The sequence below is a fragment of the Lottia gigantea genome (assembly GCF_000327385.1).
Source record: "Lottia gigantea unplaced genomic scaffold LOTGIsca_3, whole genome shotgun sequence".
Taxonomy (NCBI): domain Eukaryota; kingdom Metazoa; phylum Mollusca; class Gastropoda; family Lottiidae; genus Lottia; species Lottia gigantea.
The window spans coordinates 1,571,745-1,599,089 of record NW_008708986.1 but is presented as its reverse complement, the minus strand read 5'-3'; the positions used below and the strand labels follow the sequence as shown (position 1 = coordinate 1,599,089).

The window sequence follows — 27,345 nt, the reverse complement described above, 5'->3', positions numbered from 1 at the left end:
CCTTAATACTTGTGTACCACCCACAATTCTTGTTTACCACACTCAGCTCTTGTTTCATTAACATAGCTGTTGTTCACCACCCCCAGGTCTTGTTTGCCATCCACAATACTTGTGTAACACCCACAATTCTTGTTTGCCACCCTAAGCTCTTGTTCACCTACTTAGTTGTTGTTCACCATCCTCAGCTCTTGTTTACCACCCTCAGCTATTGTTCACCACCCTGGGTTATTTTTACCACCCTAGCTGTTGTTTACCACCCGTAGGTCTAGTTTACCACTCACAATTCTTGTTTGCCAACCTCAACTTTTGTTAACCACCTTAAGCTCTTGTTCACCAGCCAAAGCTCTTGTTGTTGTTAACCACTCTCGGCCCTTGTTAACCACCCTCGGCTCTGTTTACCACCCTAGTTGTTATTCATTAACCCAGCTCCCATTTACTACCCAAAAATCTTGTTTACTGCCCTCAGCTCTTGTTTACCACCCTCGGTCTTTGTTTACCACCCTCGGTCTTTGTTTACCACTTGTAGGTCTAGTTTACCACTCCGTTCCTGTTCACCACCCACAGTTTTTGTTTACCACTTCCAGCTCTTGTTCACCACCCTCCCATCTTGTTTACCACCCCCAATACTTGTTTACCACTCACAATTCTTGTGTACCACCGAAAATTCTTGTTAACCACCCTAAGGTCTTTTTTACCACCCTCAGCTTTTGTTCCAGCTTTCTTAAACTAATAGGGAATGTCAGGAATTCGCGTTTTTGGGAATCCGATTCTAAAAATCTTCAAAGGGTGGGATCTCCAACACACTATATAAAAAATCCTTAAATCCGCCGGAAAATGTCAAGAAAAAACGCTTCCGGGCCTAAAAAAAACTGAAGAGCCACGTGAGGTTTGTAGGTGACATGAATATCGAGACTAAATTTCATAGAAGTGATTCAAAAAAAAGTGGTTGCCAAATTGACTTAACACCGGTTGACTATAAATAGCCATCCAATGGGACAGCGATTATCAATTATTAGTAGGTGTTACTTTCGTACATTTTTCTGAAAGGAATTGCAAATAAGTGATTCTAATGAACATAAAAAAATATTATAATGCATGTAACGCTATAGCCTTCACAGCTAATAATGTCAGTCTTCAGAGAAATTAAAGTTTTAAAAAGGGGTGGCAAATAAAAAATGAGGGTGGCGAATAATTGTTTGCCACCCGGGTGGCGAATATCCTCGGCCCTGAAAAAAAATGACAATGAGAAATATGACATTTATTAAATCAAAATAAGCCTTAGAGCCATTCTGAATCATTCAAGGTGAAAATGAATGCCAAAATATCAATCTTGAATCCAGACATGTGGTAATAAGTCCTAGATAAACATTAATAATTCAGGCTTACATCTTCATACAACAAAAAGGAAAGACATAGTTCAATCCCTGTGAATATATTAGGAAAGGAAATTCGAAATAAAAGATCATGCCAAATTGGCAACTTATGTATTAGTGCAGGCTGAAATAAATATTGAATGACTGTAATAAGCAAAAAGACGTTTTAAATTTGTTTAGACCAGAAAATGAAAAGCTGATCTTTTCTCTATTCGGTGCGTCTTATCTGCAGATGCATCTTTTATACGAAACTCTATAAAATAAAAAAAATAAAAATAAAATCCATCAATTACTTTTGCTTTCACAATAATGTATGCGAAAGTACATAAGTATTGTTTTTCGTTGTCCCTCCTACATAATAGGCCACTGAAATGTATTCGGTAGTATTGTGATTTGTCGGTAGTTAAAAGATTGTTTACATTTCACCGGAAGCACGTGTAATAAGAGGAAATATTTAAGAATAAATAATCATAATAACGATTGTGAGCAGTGATCTCTCAATATATGTATACTCCGTGATTTTCTTTCGACACCGTATAGAGCCTCTGGTGCTATTTGAAGGTATTTTGTGGTAAATTCAACTTGCCATTTACATTCACACCAGCCAGCTGCTGTGTTGAATTTACACATCTCTATCTGCATGTGATTATTTAATCTATGATTTTATAGATTGATTCAATGTCATAAATTGCTTTGATAAGTCCTTGTCTTTATTGTTTCTATCAAATTCAAATTCTGTGTTTCTTCTTTCTAATTCTGCTCAAAGTTACCTGATAGGTGAATGGTGATAATATAGCCTATTCATTCAACATTCCATTGGATCATACTCTTCTATTATGTCATCACTATCGCAAAGGTCCTACAACTGTATCTGCTTTTGTGGAAGTGTGGTAGTGAAGTCAAGAAGTCATAAAATGCTTACTTTTAGTGAACATGTCTGGCTGAAAAATGGAATGGTCCAAATTGATGATATAAGAGACCCTGAGGCCTGATACACATAAAGAATTTAGATTAAACCTCTTTACAATCCCTTTAAATCAAGATATCAGATGAGCTTTTTTACAGGAGATGAATGTTTAGTGCTGCCTGTCAAATACACAAAAATTTTCCATGTCCAATTTTTAGGGAATCTAGATCAATCAATGCTCCAAAGATACAAAACCAAATTAATAATAGATAGGCTCTTGCCATTGAGAATATAAAAATATTAGCGTTTAAGAATTTAAAAAAGTAAAAAAAAAAAATAAAGAATGCAAATTCAATTGTTACATTTGTTTACTGTCTTGGACAGATAGATAATAGTTCATCAACACTTAGTGAGGACAGTAGATTTATTTATCTTTACTTTGTTTGTATCACATATTATCTCTAGAATGTGTTAGTACTATAGTGTCATTCTGGGGTCATTACATAGATCCTTGAAACAAGTTGGCCTCGAAAGACCTTAAAATTAGGGGTTGCCGTTAAAAGACCCCATGAATAGGGGTTGCCCTTGAAAGAGTCCTTTAAATCAACTTGATGGTAACCTTTAAAAGACAGATTTATTGAAATGAAAATATCTTTTATCAAATGAGTCTCAAAAAAATTGAAAAAGTAAGACCACTGCAAAAAAAAAAAAATTTTTTTGATATTCAGCACTTCTATTTAAACACTTATTACATATTGTTATCTAATAATGCAGCCATATTTCTGCAAAGTAGATTTTAAAAGTGGGTTATAGAATAATAACATGTCTAATTGGTCAAGGTTATTCACAGTATGTTGATGTTAACTGGGGATGATAAGTCAGAAGTAAATGACAACACACAGAGCAGTAAAGAGCTAGTTTTTGATAATCAGTTTTGATTTATGTATTTACAGTGAAAAATGGCACTAAATATAGTAGCACTGATAGTTCTAGGTGTATTTTATATATTAATTATGGGGGTTGGAATTCTTGCTGGGCGGAAAGTGAAAATCCATGGGTATGAAAAGGGAACAATGGAAGCCAATATGGTGGCTGGTAGAGACCTCAATATGTGTGTTGGTATTTTCACAATGATGGGTAAGATTAAAGATTATAATTGACTTTACTTTTAAAAATAAAAATACCAGTATATGGACTCTGAATTGGATGCAGAATGGACAAAGCAAATAGAAGATTGGCACCTGATGCAGAGCTCAATAAGTCTTTGGACCAGATGGTTGAAGAATGACCTCGGTGACAATTTGATTCCCCATTTTCACCCCTTGATCCTGAATACCTGCTAGAATTTCCTATTTCAAATATGAGACATGATAAAGTCTTTGAATGGCATTTAGCAATTGTGAGTATGATAGACACAGCTTTATGGAACAACAATCACTGGTTAAAGTTTTATGCAACTTTTTGACGTGTTTCCTCCGTCTAATCTTGCATAAAACTTTAACCAAAACTTTAAACTTTTGATTAGTGACTGGGCTGAAATAAGTTAAATAACTGTTTAACATTAGCCTCCTAAATATGAAACTTATTTGTGTGTTTACCATAAATTGAAGAGGATAAAGATGTCAAACAGTATGGAAATCTGGAGAGGTATTGAGACTGATGTACATTAAACTTGATTCCATCTGGGCATCTCCACTATCACAATATTACAGAGAAGATAAGGAAGCAAAGTTTTTATATATTTTAGCTACTACAGTAGGAGGTGGATATATTAATGGTGTAGCTGAATCAGTAGCCACTAGTGGATTGTTATGGACTTTAGCTCCACTTGGTATATTTATTGGTTTGATTTTAGGTACAGTAAACACACATCACAATATCATTTACATCAAAACATTTTGATTTATAACTACATGTATATGAATTCTTGATTAGTTGGTGTTTGTGGTTTTCTTGGTTTGATATTCTAATCTATGCAGTCAAAGCTTGTTACAAAATTATTATGGAAATACATTGTATATTGTTCATTATCATGTTGCTGAACACTAAGTACTCAAATCATTGACCTATTATTAGGATAGATTAACTAGTTGTAGACTGAAGAGGAAATATGATAATTGTCCAAAGAATGGACATAATACATATATGTATTTATTTGGAAGCATTCTTATGGGTGTAAATGTAAGTGTTTGTTTTTGTAGGTGGTATAATCTATGCTAGAAGAATGAGAGATGAGAAATATTTAACAATGTTAGATCCGTTTCAACTACGTTATGGATCAGTGGTAGTAATATTGATATATATAGCTAGTTTATGTGGAGATGTCTTCTGGACAGCTTCTATTTTATCAGCTTTAGGTAAGATAAATTAAAGATACTTAAATACAATAGTCTGTCCAATATGAACCTTACATGTTTCTGGGGAACCTGGAAAAGTAATGTTATTGACATTGAAAGGCTATTAATTATTCATCCTCCAAGCAAGATTAGGTCCCATTGCAACAATATTTCTAGCAAATTATGATAACAAATGGAGTACCTTGTCATTAGTTTACTGTCTACTATTGAACAATGTTTTTTTTTACATACACTATAATATTAAAAGATTGTTGATTATTCAGTTTCTGACTGTCTAATTTTACTATTTCAGGATCTAGTCTGGCTGTAATGACTGGTATAAATCGACCGATCGCAGTCTGTGTATCATCAGCTATCACTGTTATCTATACTATGATTGGGCAAATGATTGCAGTAGCTTATACAGACATAGTTCAGTTAATACTCATTATTATTGGCTTGGTAAGTACATCATCTACTTTGACTAAAATAAATGCACAAGTCAAGTCTTCAGAATGTGATCTAAGTATGTATGATACCTTGACAATTTACAGTGGACTCAAGGTCTTGCCAAACAAAGTCATTTTAAAACCTATCAAAAGCATCAAATTCATTTGACTCATTTTATGTAACTTAACACTAAACTCAGAGCCAAACCTCTGTTCATATTGGTCATGACTGATCATGCAGACCTAGACTGGATAATGATATTAATCAATATAAATACTGTTATTTTAGGGTGTCAGTCTACCATATATTTTCACCAATGAGAATACAGGTAACATCAGTAACACAACATGTGATTGGCTGGGAAATATTGAAGTTAAATATACAGGAGTTTGGATTGATTTACTCATTGCTATGGTATGGAATTTTGATTTATAATGAATTTGAATTTGTTTTGAATTCATCAAAGACAAAATAACATACATAAACTCTACGTAGTATTTATTTCCAAAATTGTATAACTTGAAGGGAAATAACCATAAAAGCTTTACAGTTTATTAACACTAAATTTTCGCTACTTAAATCACAGTTCAGATTGAAATCAAATGACAGATCTAAAAATGTTTTTTTTGTTATATGTCTTCCAATGTAGTAACGATATCATTTTGTTTCAGTCTTTTGGAACCATTCCATGGCAGGCATATTTTCAAAGAGTATTATCAGTAAAGAGTGGAAGACAGGCCCAGATATTGTCAGTAGCAGGAGCATTTGGTGCCTTGGTTCTAGTCATACCTTCTGTTTTAATTGGTACAGTTGCTACCTCAGCAGGTAGAGTAATATGTTTTAATCGCTATTTTCTGACAAGAAACCAGATACTTGAATTAAAAGATATTAACAAACAATAAGTAACAAGTATAGTAGGTAACAATAACAATAGAAACAACAACAAAGGCAAAAGAGAAGACATGTAATTGAGCAGTTAATTAGGGATGATCAAAGGTATTACACGGATTAAGATGGGTAAGATTTAGAAGCCACTACTGGGTAGAAGATGAAAGTAACATTAGGAGAGTTCAAAGGGTTAATTACAACAACAGGGTATCCCAAATTCTAGGTAGTTGGTACCCTTGGTTCTGTCTACAGGCTTATAGAATCATTTCTGCAAGTTTGTCCTGTCAGATACCTTGGCATCACTTCATTTAATACATCTCTCTATGTGAAGGAATGTGAAAGAAAGTCAAGGCCTTACCTTACGAGAAAATAACAAGTCCATCATATCACATTTATTTTTAGATTGGAACAGTACAACATTAGGTAAAAACCCTGTAAAATTAGGCCAGGCCAGTGATGTTCTTCCATATGTTTTACAAGAATTTACTCCTTATATTATATCACTATTAGGTAAATATAGATTTGTTTTATTTCCATAAGATTTGCAATGGGAAACGTTTTGAACATTTGCTTGTTTTGGTGTTAAAGCTATAGATTTTCCCAAATTCTTTTTGACAGTGATGCAGGTCATATTAATTGTGTGTGTCCTACAATAAAGACTAGTCAAGTTTTTCCTGATAACTTGACATAATGTCCCTTTCCACACAATGAGTGTTGTTCCTTGCTTTGTTGAGTACACATCAAATGTAAATAAATTCGGAAAATACAATGATCTGATTGATCTGAACTAGCACTTGATAAAATTGGCATTTAGAAAAACAGTGTTATAACTTATAAAATGATAGAAGAAACTTTTTCATTTATTTATATTGCTTATTGTTTGTTTTCAGGATTAGGAGCTATCTCCGCAGCTGTGATGTCATCAATGGATAGTTCTATATTAGGTTCATCATCAATGTTTACGCATAATATTTATAATAATATATTCAGAAAAAAGGTAAGTGGTTTCTGCTGCATCGTTGATTTCCACTCCCCCAATACATATAGCTAACAATCTATTTAAATACATCTCTAGATAATCTTTTTCTCTATTGTCTGTTGACTGTAGTTGTTAGGAATCTTCTGATGATTAGATTTAATTCATATAATTTTATGCCAACCTACCCAACACCCTTTAATACAGCAACATTATATAAATGTATTTATTATAATGAAATATGATTTATTATAGGCCAGTCTGTTAGAGTTACAAATTGTCCAACGAATAGCCATCTTTATATTAGGATGTATGGCCACAGCAATATCATTATCAGTACCTATATTATATGGACTATTTATATTAGCAGCAGATATTGTGTTTGTTATTGTTCTTCCTCAATTGACTTGTGCTATATTTCTTAGAAGGACTAACAACTATGGCTCAATTTGTGGATATATTGTGGGCTTAGTGCTACGTTTAGGTGCAGGAGAACCTGAGTTTAATCTTTCAGCTTTTATATATTATCCTTATTATGAAACTCAAGCAGGACAACTTTTCCCATTCCGGACTTTTGCAATGGTGTGTTCCATGATAACAATTGTTATTGTATCTGAATTAACAAACTTATTTTTCAATCGAATTGTGTCTGCTCAATCTTGTGATATTTTTGGATCTTTTGATTATGATATTGTGGATCAATCAATGCAATCGAATCATTTAGCTCGACCAAGAAGAAAATCAGTTGATAAAGAGGAACTTACAATATTATAAGGAAATTTATAAATTTTTAGTTTTTTTACTGCATGTGATAATGAAGGAAAGTGAAAAGGAATCCAGTAATGTATTTTCAATGAAAAAACTCACAGTTGAAGCCAAAATTTTGTATACTTTTACAAATTGATCCATACATGCTTGCAAAGTATTTTTTATATATGAACATGTGTTATAAGTAAGTTATTAAGTCTTATGTTCACTCCTTGCAGGAAAATTGATTTTTCACTTCTAGTGAATTCACTCTTCATTTATGTTCTGAAGAATATTCTCTTTTTTATATGCCCACATCTGTCTATGTGGACGTATATTGCTTTAAAAACTAGATTTTTTGATGGAATCAAATGAAATTCGGTATGTGTGTACATATTCATAAAACGAAGATCAAGTTCGAATTTGAGCTATTTTCGACCGTTAGAAGCAGAGTTATTGCTCTTGCCCCAAAATCTTGAATATGCTATTACTCTCTTAGTTCAACCGATTTTGATGTAACTTAAAATGGATGTTATTGGACCTAAATCGAAAGGTTTGAGAAAGTTTAGTTTACTTCTGATTAAATTTAAGGATTTTTCAAGATTTAGGCCTCTTACGTCAGTTTTGAGGAGTTACCGCCCTTTAACCTCTGTACAGTAAGTGCTTCTATCATCATCAATTAATCATCAAAAAATCTAAAAACTAGAGTGTTTGAAGGAATCAAATGAAATTCGGTATGTTCATACATATTCATGAAACAAAGGTCAGTCCGTCCGTCCGTCTGTCCGTCCTGCATTGTCACTACTTTTAAAAGCTGTCTGAATATGATCCACTGGTCCACTATCTTTATCACATTATTCAGACAGCTTTTAAAAGTAGTGACAATGCAGGTCAGTGTTAAATGATGAACAATCTCACCTATGGAAATGAAACTTTTAATAGAACAGAAAAATATTATAATGATCTAGATCATAATGATGTTTGTAATCATTTCCCCAGATCATGGTTGGCAGGTCCAATTGACCAAAGACATGGGCATGAAACAAAGAATCGAGATGCGCATTAGAATGAGATTACTAAGAATATCTGCATATGAAATTATCAAGTAGCAATATGAATCTCCACATATCAAATTAATAACCTCTATAGACCAAAGGAACAAATATAAGCTATATATATTTATACATTTTGAATATTTTAAATTCTTTTAGAAGTGATATTTAAGTTTTTACAATATTTCAACTGATTGATTGTGCTTAAGAAATAATATTTGCAAAAACTATGCTAGAATAAAAGGAAACATTTTGTATGTGACACCCCTATACCTTCTTGAACTTTCAAACTGTGTAAATGTCAATGCTTCCTTTTACAGCTGGATTGGAACACTCTTTTTGTGGAAGTGCAATAGCTCAGTCAGTAGTAAGTTGAGGTGTCGTCTGCTAGGTGATTAGGTGCCGTGGGTTTGAATTCTCCTCAAGTTAAGAAAAATTCTGATGCCTGTGCCCGTGCCAGTGTCAGCCCAATGTTTGCTCTCACCTCCTAATACATAAATCATTTAATTGAACTGTTTCCTTGTATTTGCTTTCTTTTAATTAACCAGTTATGAGAATCTGTTCATATAAACCATAAAATTAGCAACAAAACAATTTGTGACTGTGAGCATTTTATAGCTACTGCTCTTTGATATGAAGTATTTTTATGATGTCTCTTTTGGTAGAATTTGAGGTCTGTATAACTCAGGGTTCGCACAGCCTTGAAAAACCCTTGAATTCCGTCTGTTGCCTTGAAAAACCTTGATTTAAAAAAAAACCCATTTTCTCTTGAAAAGTCCTTGAATTGAGTCAAATTGTGTACATTTTTATCATTAACCCCATTGAAAAATATTAACTATCTTTATTGATTTCACAGTTCAGAAGTTAGGTACATGTGTATTCTGTCAGACTAATATCATTGAAAAGTCCCTGGATTTCAAAGCCCAGAGTCCTTGAAAAGTCTTAGAATTTTTGAAGCAAAGTGCTGTATGAACCCTGTAACTGTATAACTGTTCAAGAATCTGAATGGAATTCCACATCTATTTATGATGTAGTGCTATATGTATATATAATTTGTTTTTTTGGTTTGATTATGATCTCTGTGTATTTATTTTAATAAATGTTATATTGTTTGTTGTATTGTTTGTTATATTGTTTGTTGTATTGTTTGTTGTATTGTTTGTTGTATTGTTTGTTGTATTGTTTGAAAGATGTATGTTAATGTTCATGTTGGTTAAGAATTCTGAAAAAATAATCTTAAACTTTCTTGGACTGTTAATGGATATTTGACGTGTAGCTCTTTAGTCTGTAGACCATATTCTGGACATTTTGATAAAGGTTGAATTATCCACATAGTAAAAGGTCAGTCAGAAAATTTAAGGTTCACTTTCAAATTATATCTTTAAAGCATTTTCAAATTTTTTTCTGTTTCTTCAATAATCAGACTGTTTTTTTTAGTTATTTAAAGAAATGACCGATAGAAAGGATATATGATTATGATTGTTTGTTGTTGTCGTCTAGTCATAAGTTTTTTTAACAACAAATTTTGTGTTAATATTTAACTCTTGATGTGGAATGATTGTTTGCAGTGGCAGATCCAAAGGGGTGGCAGAAAAGGGTCCCCTGCCCCCCTCGCAGCCCCAAAGGCATGTTTTTCGGGCAAAAATATCATAACATGGTTAGAAATTCAGGCAACCTCAGGTATTTCGCCCCCCCTCAGACATAAACCTGGCTCTGCCACTGATTGTTTGCCTATAGATCTTCAAATCTTAATTAATTTTAGAGGACAGCAATAGTTCTGAGGTAGAAACAGAATCAATAGCTTGATTCTTTAATAGTCAAGAGTCCATAGTGTCATAGTCAAAAAAGCTTTTTTTTTTTATTGTGAATTATCAATGTAATTGATTTTGTTGGTTTTTATTATATAATATATAACTATATTTTTGCTTGTTTGAGTTATTGTTACATACGAATGTACTCCATATGAAAGTATGCTGTTGATAGACCTGCCTATGTCTGTCTGGCTATCTATTTACATTTGTTATCAAGGCTGTTTTGCAACCTGTTTTAAACAAGTTTAAACTCCCACATGTTAATATCAATATATATTATCATCCCACCTCAATTCACATGCCCTTCTGTAAATTTGCTTTGTAAACATGTAAGTAGACCATATAATTTAGATTTTATTTTGATCATGTCTAAGAATATGGGCAAGATATTGGATGAATATGAAAAGGCACAAATATACTATGGCATATGTGCAATTAGGATGTGCAATATTTAAGACTCTATATTTCAAATTGAAACTGTCCGGAATTACTGTTGTGTTTATACTGAAATTCAAGTTTGAATCCCTGGAACATTAGAAATAATTAATGGAAGTTGATCAAGAAAATGAAAATGAACAAAAATTGTAAGGATCAAATGAACTAAAAAAGGTTCTTTAACTGTAAAAATATAGAATTAAACTCAACATTCTCTTGTTTTTAATCAATTTATATATTAATATTACAGAGTCAGCAGTTTACCAAGTATTAATTAGACTTTATTTAAATTACTTTTCACCATTAAAGTGACATTGATATATGTTACTTTTAATGAAGTGAAAGTTCACTTTTTCGATGAACATTTGAAATGTCACTATACTCCAACAAGATAAACATATAACTATGTCAAGTACCCACATTATTGCCCTTAGTTCAATCTTTTTACAACTGGATCATTATTATTCTAAAACCCAACTTTACACCTTTTCAATTTGTTGACATACGTCTTGGTGATCATTCAGGCATGCCCCTTTTAGACAGACATTAATATGTGAGCTTTGGAGTAGTAAACAGTGTTTTGTTTGTTCTTTCGTCATTTATGCACAGTTGTAGGATAAAATAACGTGAAGTGACATCGTACCGTGGTTTTTGTGCATCTTGTAATCTGTGAAACTTAGTGTTGTGTAAATTGGAGAGGATGTACTTTATATGAATGGTAAGAAGCTTTTGTATCCAATTGAATGGTTTAAGATGAAATTAAACAAACCTACAAATTTTGAAAGATTGGTGGTTTCTGTGTTAATAATTGTAATACTTGTTCATTGCTAAAGTTTGAAATCATATACCTTTAAATAAATATTAATTTTTGTTGATCAAGTAGGTAATTCAACAGATTTCAGTCAAAAAGATAATACAAAATTTATGCATTACTAAAATATTAATAAGTCAAACTTTAATTTCAATATTTCAGAAAAAATTCATAGCCATGAACTCAACTGAAGAAAGTTATTAGTGAGTTTATTCATAACCATGATAAAAAAAACTATAGATAAATAGCTGAACCCTGTCTTACACCAACTTTCATCTTTAAATTTACTTGGCAGTCAAAGGTTAGTCTAGTTTACATAGTATTTACATTTACAGCCAAACACATCTTTTCAACTTGTTTCACAGTTTACTCTTATACTTTCGCTCCCTTGAATTAAGTCTTCAAAATACCGTTTGTTCATTTCGTTTTATCTTCTTGTTCATTTGTCATTCAACAGCGGTTTTCTGATTTGAAAATTTGAATGTTTATCATGAATTCTATTGCTATTATTAATGCTACATTTTTCTCATTGCACACTGTATTACATGTAGAAAATGAATCTTCCTATTCCAATCATTTCTTTAGGTCAAAAATCTATGTAACATACATTTGCATATTTGAAACTTGAGACTGCTAAGGAGCTCAATAATAGGTTATTGAACCTTCTTATGAGCTCATGTAATTTGTAGGTAAAAATATACTTGTTATTAACAATTTTGGAAATTATGTTTGAAAGTTTGCTTTCACACTTGATAAAGTTTCCAAACTTTTTTATTAAAACTTTTTTTATAGAGACCTTTTTTAATTTTTAAAACTTATATGCATCTAAAAAGATTGATGGTATTGTCATGCTCTATTTGCCATGATTTTGTAAAAATATTTTTCATCTATTTTATTGGAAAAGTATAGTAAGAGATATTTATTTATTGGAGATATGATCTTAACAAATTTGAGAATTTATTTTATGATTTATTCACCTGTTATTTCACACTTCAATGATAAACAAATCTACCAAATATAGTTTGTATAGGTATATTGTTATTTTTATTCATTCATTGAGCATTCATTCATTCATTCTACCATTCAACAATTTCTTTGAACAATCTTTAATTCTCATAGACATTTTCAGCTTATTGCCTTTCAATTATTCATTCATTCTCTTCTTTTATAAAAATTGTTATTGCTATACTTATGACCCTTTTGTTATTCATTCATTCATTCATTTTGTCTGTCATATTTGAAATCTGTTTTTTCTTTTGATAGTCTTTTGTATATATTCATTTACATTATTTGTCCATTTATTCACATTTATTTATGGTTATCCCGTTGGCCTTTTTGAATTTTTAGTTTATTCAAGTTCTATTATTCAACTGACATGTCAGTCCTTTATTATGATTTTTTTTTCCTGTTTTCCTTCATCTATTCTTGTGATAATACCTATAGTCTGTATTGTTTTATTTATCTTCTTGTTTTATATACATTATAACTCCAAGTTACTGTTTTATTATAGGCCTATACTATAATTAGGATATCTTTTGACAAAGTAGCCTATTTCATTGTGACTTGAATGACTTTTTCAAGGTTGTCCATTATACCTTACTTCAAAATGATATTAATTGCAGTTGAGCAAAATTCTTTGTTCTGAAATTTAACGATTAGCATGAATAGAAAAAAAAATGAATTTGAAAAAAGCAGTCTCCCAGCCATTTAGTTAGTGTATTGGATATACTTCATGTGACAAAAAAAATCAGAATTGTGGAAATAGAAGCAATATCTTCTTATACATTGATATGCTAAAACATTTTTACAATCTCCTACAAGACCTATCCTTTGAAAGTGTGTCATGTAAGCTGCTACATGTAACCTTGAATTACTCCCACGCTTAGTATCCTCTTGGCATTCTCAAACTTTACTTAAAAGCTCTTGTTCAATATACATATTTATATGCCTATGTATTTATGTGGTACAACACTGACTGTATTTGCTCAAAAAGGAGATTGTAATCAGTATGCAAACATTTTAAGTATCTCAAATCAGCCTACATAAAGTTGAAGTGTTGGTAAAGGATGCTTTCATAGATTATTTAACATTCTTTTATAATGTTAGATATTCTTATCATACTAGGATGCTAATTTTTTTTTGATAGACTAGGAAGTAACTTGACTTGACTTATGTTTGACATGTGATAGAAGATGTTTATACCATTAATGGGCTCAATTTTGGTTGATTCAGGTCTTTCATGTGAGACTCATTACCTCCCTTTGTGTAATATGTAATCATTTTAGTTCTTGACCTATAAGCAATAAGATAAAAAAAAATGGCAAAAAAGAATCACCAATTTTTTTTATCAAAATCTGAAATAAATCTCGAACTATTATTTCAATTCATTTGCAAATGAATGACGTAGGGCCTTATTTTAAAAAGTTTAACTATGATAAAATCCTGATTTTAAGAAATAAAATAATTATGAAATTTCAATCCATTTTAAGTGAGTGACCAATGAAATGACTGGAACCCAAAACCAAGTTTTTTTTAGAATGAGGCCCCTCATAAGAAGCCTGATACTGACATAAAGCTACATTAAAGGAGCACCTTCACTATGTGTTCGACCAATCATACCTTAGTTCCAGAAACAGGAATTTATTTGGTTTACATAATCAGTAATAGTGTTCACAGCTCATCGTTAAACTTTGAGCCTTCAAATCCATGTATATCCATAATTATTCACGTTTGAAAGTTAAAAATCTGACTCGAAAGTTTTTTAAGACATATATAGGAATAGAAAGTGAAATTTCTAGTTTGAGGTATATTTGAAGGGATTATGTGATTTTTGTGCGTTTTAGTACTTCTCAAGACTATAGAAGCCCCAAATCAATCTCCTAAAATGCCAACTGTTCCCCTTGAGTCATGTAACCTATCAATGTGATTCTACTTAAATCAAACCTTGTATGTGGTCTTATCATTTAAAATCATTCGTAAAAGCTATCAGGTGTATTTATCTGTAGAATATTGGAATTTGTCAGAATAGAATTGTTGTAAGTTATTTTGTATGAGTAGGTAGAATATATTATTTATAATGGTTCAATACTCTAGTTTCATTATGACACATCTCTGACTGTATGTACCAATCAATGACCTGGCCAACAGGTAACTAACAATCTATATTGTGGTACTTACTTAACATGTAAGTTAGCTTTTTATTATGTTTTGTTTGTTTTTTTGTGATTAATTGGTTACTAAATAATTGTGTTTGTTAAAATGATGAGTAGTTTCAGATATTAAATAAAAACTTTTTTTTGGATTTGTTGTGATTTGGAATTGGATGAGTTTAATTTTGATGTGGAATTCAGAATTGTTTAAAATGATTTTGATGATAATTGATGATTTGTTGTGATGGATGGAGAATTTTGTCATCATTTTGATATTTAATGATGACTTGTTGTGATGGATGGAGAATTTTGCTATGATTTTGATGTTTAATGATGACTTGTTGTGATATTGATATCAAATGACATTTTATGTTTGTTATTGATTTTTATACACCCACATCTCTCTTTGTCGGCACCCCGGTCCGTCCATCCATCGGTGGGTCGGTTCGTTTGCTTGTAAACGCTCTTAAAAGTATATTTTTTGATGGAATCAAATGAAATTCGGTATGTGTATACATATTCATAAAACGAAGATCAAGTTCGAATTTGAGCTATTTTCGACCGTTAGAAGCAGAGTTATTGCCCTTGCCCCAAAATCTTGAATATGCTATTACTCTCTTAGTTTTCAACCGATTTTGATGAAACTTAAAATGGATGTTATTGGACCTAAATCGAAAGGTTTGAAAAAGTTAAGTAAACTTCTGATTAAATTTAAGGCTTTTTCAAGATTTAGGCCTATTACGTCAGTTTTGAGGAGTTATCGCCCTTTAACCTCTATACAGTAAGTGCTTCTATCAACATCAATTGCTTGTAAACGCTCTAAAAACTAGATTTTTTGATGAAATCAAATGAAATTCGGTATGTGTATACATACTTATAAAACGAAGATCATGTTCGAATTTGAGCTATTTTCGACTGTTAGAAGCAGAGTTATTGTCCTTGCCCCAAAATCTTGAATGTGCTATTAATCTCTTAGTTTTCAATCGATTTTAATGAAACTTAGAATGGATGTTTTGTTTTTACCATCCGAATGCCGTGAAGGGCGTATATGGCTGTGGTCCACTATCTTTTTAACAAGTATTTATATAAAACATATATAGAGCTAATATCTGGATGTGTTTTGAGTTGTAAAAAAATTTGAATTTTTATGGAAAGTGAAAAATGATATCAATTGAAAATAAATTTGAGTGTTTAAAATGTGTCAAATTGAAACTTAAATCGTTGAACCCTGAGTGTAATGAAATTAAAACGTCAAATATCATGAACTCCAAGTAAAAGCATATGACATTGTGTGATGTAACAGCGGGTTTAGCAGCTGCTGAGGAATATACTGCATATGTGTGTGGCCTTTAGGGTTGAAAGGGTTAAATACCCGGTATGTTATGTTCCATAACTGCATTAATGTAAATAAAATTGTCAAATTGATGCTGTGTTGAGTGTTATATTTCTTCATGAAGATGTTATATTGTCAAATTTAAATGTACATGATGTTATAATGCTTCTTAAGTATACTACACTGAAAGAAGCTATTTTTTATTTGCTGTCAGTGGGTAGTGTGTTGGCTCAAGTCCATGATTCAATTTAAAGTCATGTAAATCAGTCTGTATCAAATCTTTTCAATACACAGCATATACATAATGTTTCAAACTTGATCATATTTGAATATATGCACTTTCTGTACACTGATAGCTATTCTGTTATTGATTTTCTCTGTTATTCTATTACCCATGGTATTTATTCTTACATTAGATATTACACCACCTCTTTATAATAGCATAATCAATAGGTTTTAATTCATTCAAATACACATTAACAAATATCAGCTAAATATTTGCTAATAGCTTATAGAGCTCAATTTCAAATATCTACAATATAATATATGGTTTGTCTATAATTGAATACAAACGTAAAGGATAATGGCTTATGCAAGATTTCTGCTTCATGACATTCTCATGAGGATATCACTGATGGTATCATTTCAATATCAGTAATATCAGCAAGATATGAAGAATATGTCATCTTTAGCACCTTAAAGAAATCAATTTGTTTTAAATCAGATGTTGGATCTGAATGATTTTGAAGACTTTAAGTATGCCTATTTTGAGATTAATATTGAAATCTTAAATTAATTGATTGGACAAACAATGTGATATACATCAGGTATTGATCAGTATTCAATTTTTTTAGTAACTGATATATTTCAACAAGATAATAAATATGATATTGTAATCTAAGAAGATATTATTATCATAATTATATTTTTATGATTATAATTGTTGTATACAACCCTAGCATAGTATCTAGTATAGAAATATACTGACTGTTTGTGGCCTTGTGTACCATATGTTTCAATTATAGAGAATGATTTGAATTGATATAATAATCTATCAGTTACTAGTTTTTGTATATTTTAAAGAAGGACACTTTGAAGTTAGTTTTTACCTATATTTTGATTATTTGTGTATTGAAGCGAGGAGAAATAATGGTTTTAAAATGGCTATAAACTAGTTGAACAAGTTTTAGGTCCGCAATATCTATTATTCTTTCCTTTCAATTCAACTGAAAAAACTTGAAAACATTATGAATGTATTTCAATAAAATAATCTAAGCATAAAACTTGTTTTTTACAATGATATATAATCTACCATAAAGACATGCTATTTTTCATTATTTATAGTTATGTAATTTTGTCTCTTATCATTTTGTGTACATACAGTATAAATATACTATTGGTAATGAGATAAATGAAGAATTCATTGAATTTTTTAAACTCTCAAACTGAAACATAATGGAGTTAAAAGTTTATCAGGACTATGTGATGTTCCATAAGAACAAATGTCAATCTCAATAAAATACTGACTAAGGTTAGGGAGCATGTAACTTGCATTTAAAATTTTTGAGGGGAGAGGGGGTGTAATTTTTATTCTTTTTGTGCTTTATACACGATTAAATCTGAATACAGGTTTTACTGCATTACATGTTTCTGAAGGACTTGGTGACCAGTGGGGTGTGGTTCCGCCACAATGCATTTCCACATACTAACAGTAACTATCGTGATGAAATGAAACTTCTCTTTGTAATATCAAATTGGATTATCAGTATTAATGTTGAAACCTTCATTCCTTTGGATAATTTAGTCAATCCCATTTATAAGCATGTCATCATTAATTATTGTCACCAATTTCTAGGTTGTCAGTTGACCTAGACTAAAAGTCTCCTGACATTTTTTCCTTTTATATCTTTCTTGTTCTCATTTTATCCTTCATCATCACAAACATAAGTAATATTTATCTGAATATTTTAACAGTTTTAGCTAGTATGTCAATATGATATTCTGATATGAAATTAACGTATTCAAATGGAGTTTTCTAATCTAATTTTGGTAAACAGAAATCTTCTATTTGCACTGATCTAATCTGGATATACAGGAACCACAGACTTCGAACAAAAAAATAATACTGCATACTCCAAAAACAAATTAGTATGAACATCTGAAATTCCTTTCAAATCATTTGCATGGAGAAATAAGGAATAATAGAGCTAAATAGAAATCAGATGGATTATCTATGTGACAATTTTTGTATATATTTCAGAAGGTAGCTGAAGATGGATTTAAATATACCAGGAATAATATCTATTGGGGTATTTTATCTAGTTATATTATTAGTGGGTATATTAGCAGCAAGGTTTGTCAAATATAAAGATAAAGACAATATAAACAATACTACTAGTGAATTGACAGTTGTTGCTGGTCGTAGTTTACATGGTATTGTTGGTACTTTTACTATGATAGGTAAGTTTTTTCAAATTTTGTTGCAGTATCAATGATTTCCATGATCGCTGGAGAATAATTTTGGATACACTTGCATTGTATGTCTATAATTACTTCATTGCCAATGCTTCATATTCTGCTATTCTACCAAGGAAGGTGCCATGGAATGTGAAATAAGATCAAAATTTGATTTGATTTCTAACCATTGCATTAGTGCCCAAGGTATGATTCTCCTGCAAATCAAAAGCTTGAACAATAGTGCTAGTATTCTTGTCTGTAGACATTACAGATGTCATGATATACAGGGCAATATCACAAGAATGTCAATCATGCCCTAAGAGTGACGATCGTCTAAATTTCATCATATATTTTTGATGCCGTGTATGAAAATTTAAGTCTAAGATTAAAACCACAAATAGCCACTGGTATTGATCTCTTTTATTTGGTACACAACTCTATCCTATTTATACTGTATATTTCAGCAACTGCTGTAGGTGGTGGTTTTATAAATGGAACAAGTGAATCTATAGCTAAAGATGGTTTAGCATGGACTATCTCACCATTTGCTATCTGTATTGGTTTGATACTCGGTCAGTATAGCTTATCTATCAACAGGTTTTTCAAGATCAAAATGCAGGATTGTTGATTTGACTGTATTTTCCACACATGAATGATTAGAACTGTAAAATGTTTTTAGAAGAATATTAAGAAACTAAAGTATTAAAATGAACTTTTCACAAAAATAATCACTCCCAGAAGGCAGAGAACGGTAATGCTTACCAAATGTTCATCTTTTTCCAGGAGGATTGATCTATGCTGGTAGAATGAGAGACAGGCAGTATATAACCATGTTACAACCTATTCTAGAGAATTTTGGTCGATTACCAGCTTTTCTGGTTTATTTAGCCACCTTAACTGGAGATTTATTTTGGACAGCATCCATTTTAAATGCCTTAGGTACTTATTTACTGGTTTCTAAAATTCTAAAAAAAATTATATTATTGATAACAGACCATTTTGAATTGTATTGTTGTTTTGTTTGTCAAAATGTGTTTGCTGTGGCTTTTCTTCTTATCCAGTAATAAATAAAACAAAGATGTTCTTGTTATGTTTAAGGTACAACAATAAGTGTAATCATTGGGTTAGATGTATTAACATCTATATTAGTATCAGCTGGTGTTACAGTACTATATACTATGATAGGACAAATGATCTCAGTAGCTTATACCGATTTAGTACAGTTATTTTTTATTGCCCTTGGTTTGGTAGGTATTGTTTAGATATTGCTTTTATAGGGATTCAAAGATTTCCTAGCCTATGTTTATGTACATCATTTAAGTCTCTTGCATCTATGGTTCCTGTGATTCCTGAAATACTGTGCCCTTTACAAGGGCTTTTGAAATAACGGTGTCATAACCAAGTCAAGTTTTTCTGGAACTATAACAGTCACAGATGTGCAATGGAAATATAATTGTTGTTAACAGAAGTAATAACTGTTCTTCAATATATGGTCCATACAAGCATACTACCAGTTGATAGTTTGTCCCATCTTATATTTGTAGATATTAGCTATTCCATTTGCCATGTTAAATGATGCAGTTGGTAATATAGGTGAGACATCATCACAATGGTTAGGATCTATTGAACCTATGGCTTCTATAGCCTGGGTAGATTTAGCTATAGCTATGGTAAGTTACTACTACTAACTTAATAGGTCACATCATCTATCTTATTTTCATATTCACACAGTGACTGGCCGGGGGGAAACCGAAGAATAGGAGCTTATACATGTACATAGTTTTAATTGCTGTATTTTAAAGGGACAGGTTTGCCATCTGTTTGACCAATTATAACTAAGTCTCAGATACAGGATTTTTTAGCTAAACTTATCAGTAACAGCTACCGTCAAAACTTAAACATTCTAATCCATATGTGTCTAAAATTGTCTGCATTTAAAAGTTAACAGTTTTAGACTATGCTATACTAGAGAAAAGACATATATTGAAATAGATAGAGAAATTACTATTTTGAGGTATTTTCTAACATTTAAAGTACTTCTTAAGACTATTTACATTATTCCAGGCCAAAATCAACCCCCGAAAATATTCCCTTTAATATTTATTTTGTTTCAGTCACAGAATTTTTAGGTGATGGAAGAGTAACAAGTTACAATTTGATAGTAGACAGTGGCATAAGATATTTGTAAGAGACAGAGCAAAAAAGATTTGTAAAGAGCATTTTACAGCCATAAAATTTACTACAAGGAAACTGGAAATATGTTTTTATGTTAATCTAGCCTCATCTTAATATTCTATAAACCTCAATGTTTATATTAACTATTTGTAGATTCTGGGAACCATACCCTGGCAGTCATATTTCCAGAGAGTGTTAGCTGTAAGAAGTGTTAAGGAAGCTAAAGTGTTATCAGTGTTGGCTGGATTCGGTAGTTTATTGTTTGCTGTTCCACCATTTCTAATTGGTATCATCAGTACTAGTGCTGGTAGGTATCCTATTGGAAAGTTTCATGAAAGATTTTGACAATATGTACTTGGTTTTAGCACCTCAATAGTTCATAGCGACATGTCACTTTTGACGAGACAAAATTCATGAATAAATTGGTACAAAGTCTCCTTATAACCTACAAACTAACTAATATTATGTTTCAGAAATGTTATTTTGTTATGATATATATTATGTTTCAGAAATGTTATTTAGTTATGATATCTAATATGTTTTAGATGGGAGTAATATTAGTTTAACATCAGGATTATTTAGTTATTTTATATTTCAGATTGGGGAAATGTTAGTATAACATAAGAATTTTTTAGTTATGTTATATTTTAGATTTTAGATTTGAGTGATGTTAGTATTAAACATCAGAATGATTAAGTTATGATATGTATCATATTTTAGATTTGAGTAATGTTAGTATAACATCAGGATTATTTAGTTATGTTATATTTTAGATTTGAGAAATGTTAGTATATCATTAAGATTATGTAGTTATGTTATATTTTATATTTCAGATTTGAGAAATGTTAGTATAACATCAGGATTATTTAGTTATGTTATATTTTATATTTCAGATTGGGAAAATGTTAGTATAACATAAGAATTTTTTAGTTATGTTATATTTTAGATTTTAGATTTGAGTGATGTTAGTATTAAACATCAGGATTATTTAGTTATGATATGTATTATATTTTGGATTTGAGAAATGTTAGTATATCATTAAGATTATTTAGTTATGTTATATTTTATACTTCAGATTTGAGAAATGTTAGTATAACATCAGGATTATTTAGTTATGATATATATTATATTTTGGATTTGAGAAATGTTAGTATATCATTAAGATTATTTAGTTATGTTATATTTTATATTTCAGATTTGAGAAATGTTAGTATATCATTAGGATTATTTAGTTATGATATATTTTATATTTCAGATTTGAGTGATGTTAGTATATCATTAAGATTATTTAGTTATGATATGTATTATATTTTGGATTTGAGAAATATTAGTATAAAATCAGGATTATTTAGTTATGTTATATTTTATATTTCAGATTTGAGAAATATTAGTATAAAATCAGGATTATTTAGTTATGTTATATTTTATATTTTAGATTTGAGAAATGTTAGTATATCATTAGGATTATTTAGTTATGATATATTTTATATTTCAGATTTGAGAAATGTTAGTATATCATGAAGATTATTTAGTTATGTTATATTTTATATTTCAGATTGGAGAAATGTTAGTATATCATTAAGATTATTTAGTTATGTTATATTTTATATTTTAGATTTGAGAAATGTTAGTATATCATTAGGATTATTTAGTTATGATATGTATTATATTTTGGATTTGAGAAATATTAGTATAAAATCAGGATTATTTAGTTATGTTATATTTTATATTTCAGATTTGAGAAATGTTAGTATATCATTAGGATTATTTAGTTATGATATATTTTATATTTCAGATTTGAGAAATGTTAGTATATCATGAAGATTATTTAGTTATGTTATATTTTATACTTCAGATTTGAGAAATGTTAGTATATCATTAGGATTATTTAGTTCTGTTATATTTTATATTTCAGATTGGAGAAATGATAGTATAACATCAGAATTATTTAGTTATGTTATATTTTATATTTTAGATTGTTGAAATGTTAGTATAACATCAGAATTATTTAGTTATGTTATATTTTATATTTCAGATTTGAGAAATGTTAGTATAACATCAGAATTATTTAGTTATGATATGTATTATATTTCAGATTTGAGAAATGTTAGTATAACATCAGGATTATTTAGTTATGTTATATTTTATATTTCAGATTTGAGAAATGTTAGTATATCATTAGGATTATTTAGTTATGTTATATTTTATATTTTAGATTTGAGAAATGTTAGTATAACATCAGAATTATTTAGTTATGATATATATTATATTTTGGATTTAGGAAATGATAGTATATCATTAGGATTATTTAGTTCTGTTATATTTTATATTTCAGATTGGAGAAATGTTAGTATAACATCAGGATTATTTAGTTATGTTATATTTTATATTTCAGATTTGAGAAATGTTCGTATAACATCAGGATTATTTAGTTATATTATATTTTATATTTCAGATTGGAGAAATGTTAGTATAACATCAGGATTATTTAGTTATGTTATATTTTATATTTCAGATTGGAGAAATGTTAGTATTACATCAGGATTATTTACTTATGTTATATTTTATATTTCAGATTGGAGAAATGTTAGTATAACATCAGAATTATTTAGTTATGTTATATTTTATATTTCAGATTGTTGAAATGTTAGTATAACATCAGGATTATTTAGTTATGTTATATTTTATATTTCAGATTTGAGAAATGTTAGTATATCATTAGGATTATTTAGTTATGATATATTTTATATTTCAGATTTGAGAAATGTTAGTATATCATTAAGATTATTTAGTTATGTTATATTTTATATTTCAGATTGTTGAAATGTTAGTATAACATCAGGATTATTTAGTTATGTTATATTTTATATTTCAGATTGGAGAAATATTAGTATAAAATCAGAATTATTTAGTTATGTTATATTTTATATTTCAGATTGGGGAAATGTTAGTATAACATCAGGATTTTTTAGTTATGTTATATTTTATATTTCAGATTGGAGAAATGTTAGTATAACATCAGGATTATTTAGTTATGTTATATTTTATATTTCAGATTGGAGAAATGTTAGTATAACATCAGGAATTAATCCAGCCAATACTAGCCAGAGTAGTATGATATTACCATTAGTTATTAATGAATTTACACCAGCACCAGTAGCTATTATAGGTAATTTTTCTATGTCACATTTTGTTGTGGGCTGTAGCTTGGTTAGACTTTTTGAAAACTTAGAACATTCTGAATCTAATGAAAGAGATTCATTAAAGATATTTTATGTGTAACAGGGACTCTTAGTCTTTGCCATTGAATTCCCCTCTGTTGTCTGTCGAAGATTGTTTATTCTACTGATAATATTACTCATACCTTCAGTATTACATCAGACCCTTGCTTAGTGGTTATTGATGATTGATTGTCAAGTTAGATCTAGGATCAGCTGGTAGAGAGGATCTTTGGATGCTGCTTTCAATCATAGTTGCAGCAAAAACATGATGACATGTTTTTTTTTGTTGAGATAACAAACATTTTCATTTAGTTTATAGATCATTGGTGTTTTTTGTAGGTCTGGGAGCTGTATGTGGTGCTGTGATGTCATCAATGGACAGTTCTATACTTGGCTCATCTTCTATGTTTACACATCATGTATATAAACCTATTCTTCGCAAAAATGTAAGATTTCTTTTAATTTTTATGAATAACAGATTTATTTGTAAATCATCAAAAGTGAAGGAGCTGTGTGATGCAGACTGTGCATTGATGAAATGTTTACTGTAGAAGAGAAACGCTATGCAGTGTGCAACAAGGGATATTTTGCCAAGACAAGACAAGACGATAATGTCTAATTGCCTGTAGATACTAACGATGTAGTAACGGGTATAAATATAAAATTACAAATAATGACATTTCCCATTCTCCAGGGAAAAGTTCAAGACACAGTAGGTACAAGAAAGGTGTCTTTTCATTGATACCACTGTCCTGGCAAGATTTCCTTCTTAAAACACTGTATTGCCTCTCTCCAATAGAAATTAGACAGACAAGATAATCAGATGATAAACATTATGATTTATTGTATTTTAGGCTGGTGATACAGAGTTAATATGGATACAGAGAATATTTATATTTATAATAGGAGCTGGGGCTACAGCCATATCTCTATATGTTGATACAATATGGGGACTGTTTGTTCTAGCTGCTGATATAGTATTTGTTATAGTTCTACCACAATTAACTTGTTCTCTTTTTTTCTCTGACTTGAATGGCTATGGTGCTGTAATGGCCTTCATAGCAGGCGTCGTGCTTCGAATAGGTGCTGGAGAATCTACGCTCGGACTTTCACCATTTATATACTATCCTTTGTATGATTACGAGCGTGGAGAACAAGGATTTCCATTCCGTGTGCTGGCTTTTGTAGCCTCTACCGTGACTTTAGTGCTTGTGTCGTATCTATTTAGACTGATATTTAAATGTGGATGTTTACCAACCTGGATGGATCCATTCAATATTTTAGAACATGGAAGTGTTAAATATGATTTGAGCAAGGAGAATCCAATGTTCCACATGGAAACCTTTACCGATTCCATCTACAGACCTCGACCGTCAATAGAAATGAATAATAAATTGAAATATTAATATTAACTGTGATATAATCTATGTAATGTGTGTCTATGTGAAAAGACAGGTCGGTTGATTTAACAGTTAATGTCTAATTGGAATTTGTAATATTTGGTTATGAATTGCGTCTTTAAGAATTTCATCAATATAAGACAAGTATAGAAGCATCACAAAACTGTGGAAAAATTGAAAATGAAATTGGAGTACTGATTTTTGGATTGGTAGTAAATATATTAATCATAGTAATCTGAAAATACCATTACCAAAATTCATTCCTATATATGAGTTAATTAGAACCCGAAACATGAGCCTGAGCTTGAAAATAAACTGTGAGTTATTATGGTATATGGATAGACTTTTGTCCATGGATAAAACATCTATTGTGTTAACACGAAGTAGGTGTCTTTCATGGATATAACATTGTCTATTTACATGTTAATTTGTCTATCATGGATATAAAACTTTCAAAATTTCTTGAAATAGACATAACTGATAATATTGTCCATCAAGACAAGATGGATATAAGTTCATAATTTATAGTATTATCCCTCTCAGATAAGTTTTAAGGCCCTAATGGTTACAAAATTTCATTAACATGATGTAATAATTTGTCATAATAGAGTATATAAGATTGCCTAATTTGAATAGAGTGCTAATAACACAAAACCTAATGATATAATTTTGCATTAATAATTATTTTACTTAATAATATTCATAAGCATTATCTGTATATGTATTGTTGTGTTTTTTATACTGCTTGCAAGCAAAGCTTTTTTTTTAAATTTTTATACTTCACTATCATTTGATCTTTTCATGTCACAGAGAGCCCACAGGATAAACACGTAAGAGAAATAAGGATTGCACAGGCAATTATTATGTAGGTGAAGCCATCCACTTATAGCATTCAAAACAGATATGGCATGTCTTCATTCAGAGTTCCTATCAACAAATATAGAAATCCCATCAAAAACCTCAACAATAAAAATAGACTTTGCAGATCCAGTACTGTACCCACTTAAAACCTAGCAATTCAACAAAATGGTTATCATGTTTGCTATACCAACTATACACACTTTTCTGAAATTTTCAACTGACTGTAGTTTTCCAGAAATCTAATGTTTGTTAACTTATTTAAGATGTCAGATTAGAAATCTAAAAAATAAAGAAAAATAACAAATTTATAACTTTCTAATATTGGCTTTATTACAAATCATAAAAAATTAAACTAAAATAATCCAAAGCCCAATATAAGAAATCATTTTTAACAAAATGATATACATATATGCATTATAAAAGATTCAATATACAAGAGACAATGAAGAAGGATGACATCTGAATGATGTATTTTGAGATAAAAAAATTCTGGGAATTCAAAGAAAGTTGATTTATTGTGTACAAGAGTCTATATTTATTTAGGGTGTTTCTCTTTTGCACCATTCTGATTTCTCGTCTTAACAATTGTTGTTTTTCTAAAAAAGAAGTTGATTAAGAGATACACAAACATACACAATCATACTTCATGCCATCTATACAATGTAACTTCCTACTTATACCTTGACTGTATTAGTCACCTTTCTTGTATCATGGAATTTTATAAATGAAAATACAGCCAATAAGAGCCTGGATAAAAATTCTGTAAACATTCAGCTCAGACTTTCTGTTAAGGCCTTGCTAGCCTACAATCCAATCAAATAGCTGCATTCCATGATAGAAGAATAGTGGCCATTGCAGTCAAGGTATAAGTTCAAAGTTCGAATAGCTTGACATTGTAGGTATGACTGTGTGTATGTACTTGAGGCTTGCATAATATGTTCTTATATCATTAAAAGATTTAAG

The 27,345-nt window shown here is 30.3% G+C and overlaps 2 protein-coding genes across 2 annotated transcripts; both read left to right on the top strand.

The window, feature by feature from the left end:
- Window positions 1–3,239: 3,239 nt before the first annotated feature.
- LOTGIDRAFT_104627 (hypothetical protein) lies at window positions 3,240–7,704 on the top strand (the record flags this gene model as incomplete). The annotated part of the gene is made up of 9 exons (XM_009057121.1): window positions 3,240–3,417; window positions 4,028–4,135; window positions 4,482–4,637; window positions 4,930–5,078; window positions 5,355–5,480; window positions 5,738–5,891; window positions 6,357–6,464; window positions 6,845–6,951; window positions 7,186–7,704. 9 exons carry the CDS (start codon window positions 3,240–3,242, stop codon window positions 7,702–7,704), a joined length of 1,605 nt encoding a protein of 534 aa, XP_009055369.1.
- Window positions 7,705–18,541: 10,837 nt separating this feature from the next.
- Window positions 18,542–25,527, top strand: LOTGIDRAFT_104920 (hypothetical protein; the record flags this gene model as incomplete). Its single annotated transcript, XM_009057120.1, has 9 exons — window positions 18,542–18,728; window positions 19,190–19,297; window positions 19,509–19,664; window positions 19,824–19,972; window positions 20,270–20,395; window positions 21,054–21,207; window positions 23,956–24,069; window positions 24,461–24,567; window positions 24,976–25,527. The coding sequence occupies 9 exons, from the start codon at window positions 18,542–18,544 to the stop codon at window positions 25,525–25,527; spliced, it is 1,653 nt and encodes a 550-aa protein (XP_009055368.1).
- Between the last annotated feature and the right edge of the window lie 1,818 nt (window positions 25,528–27,345).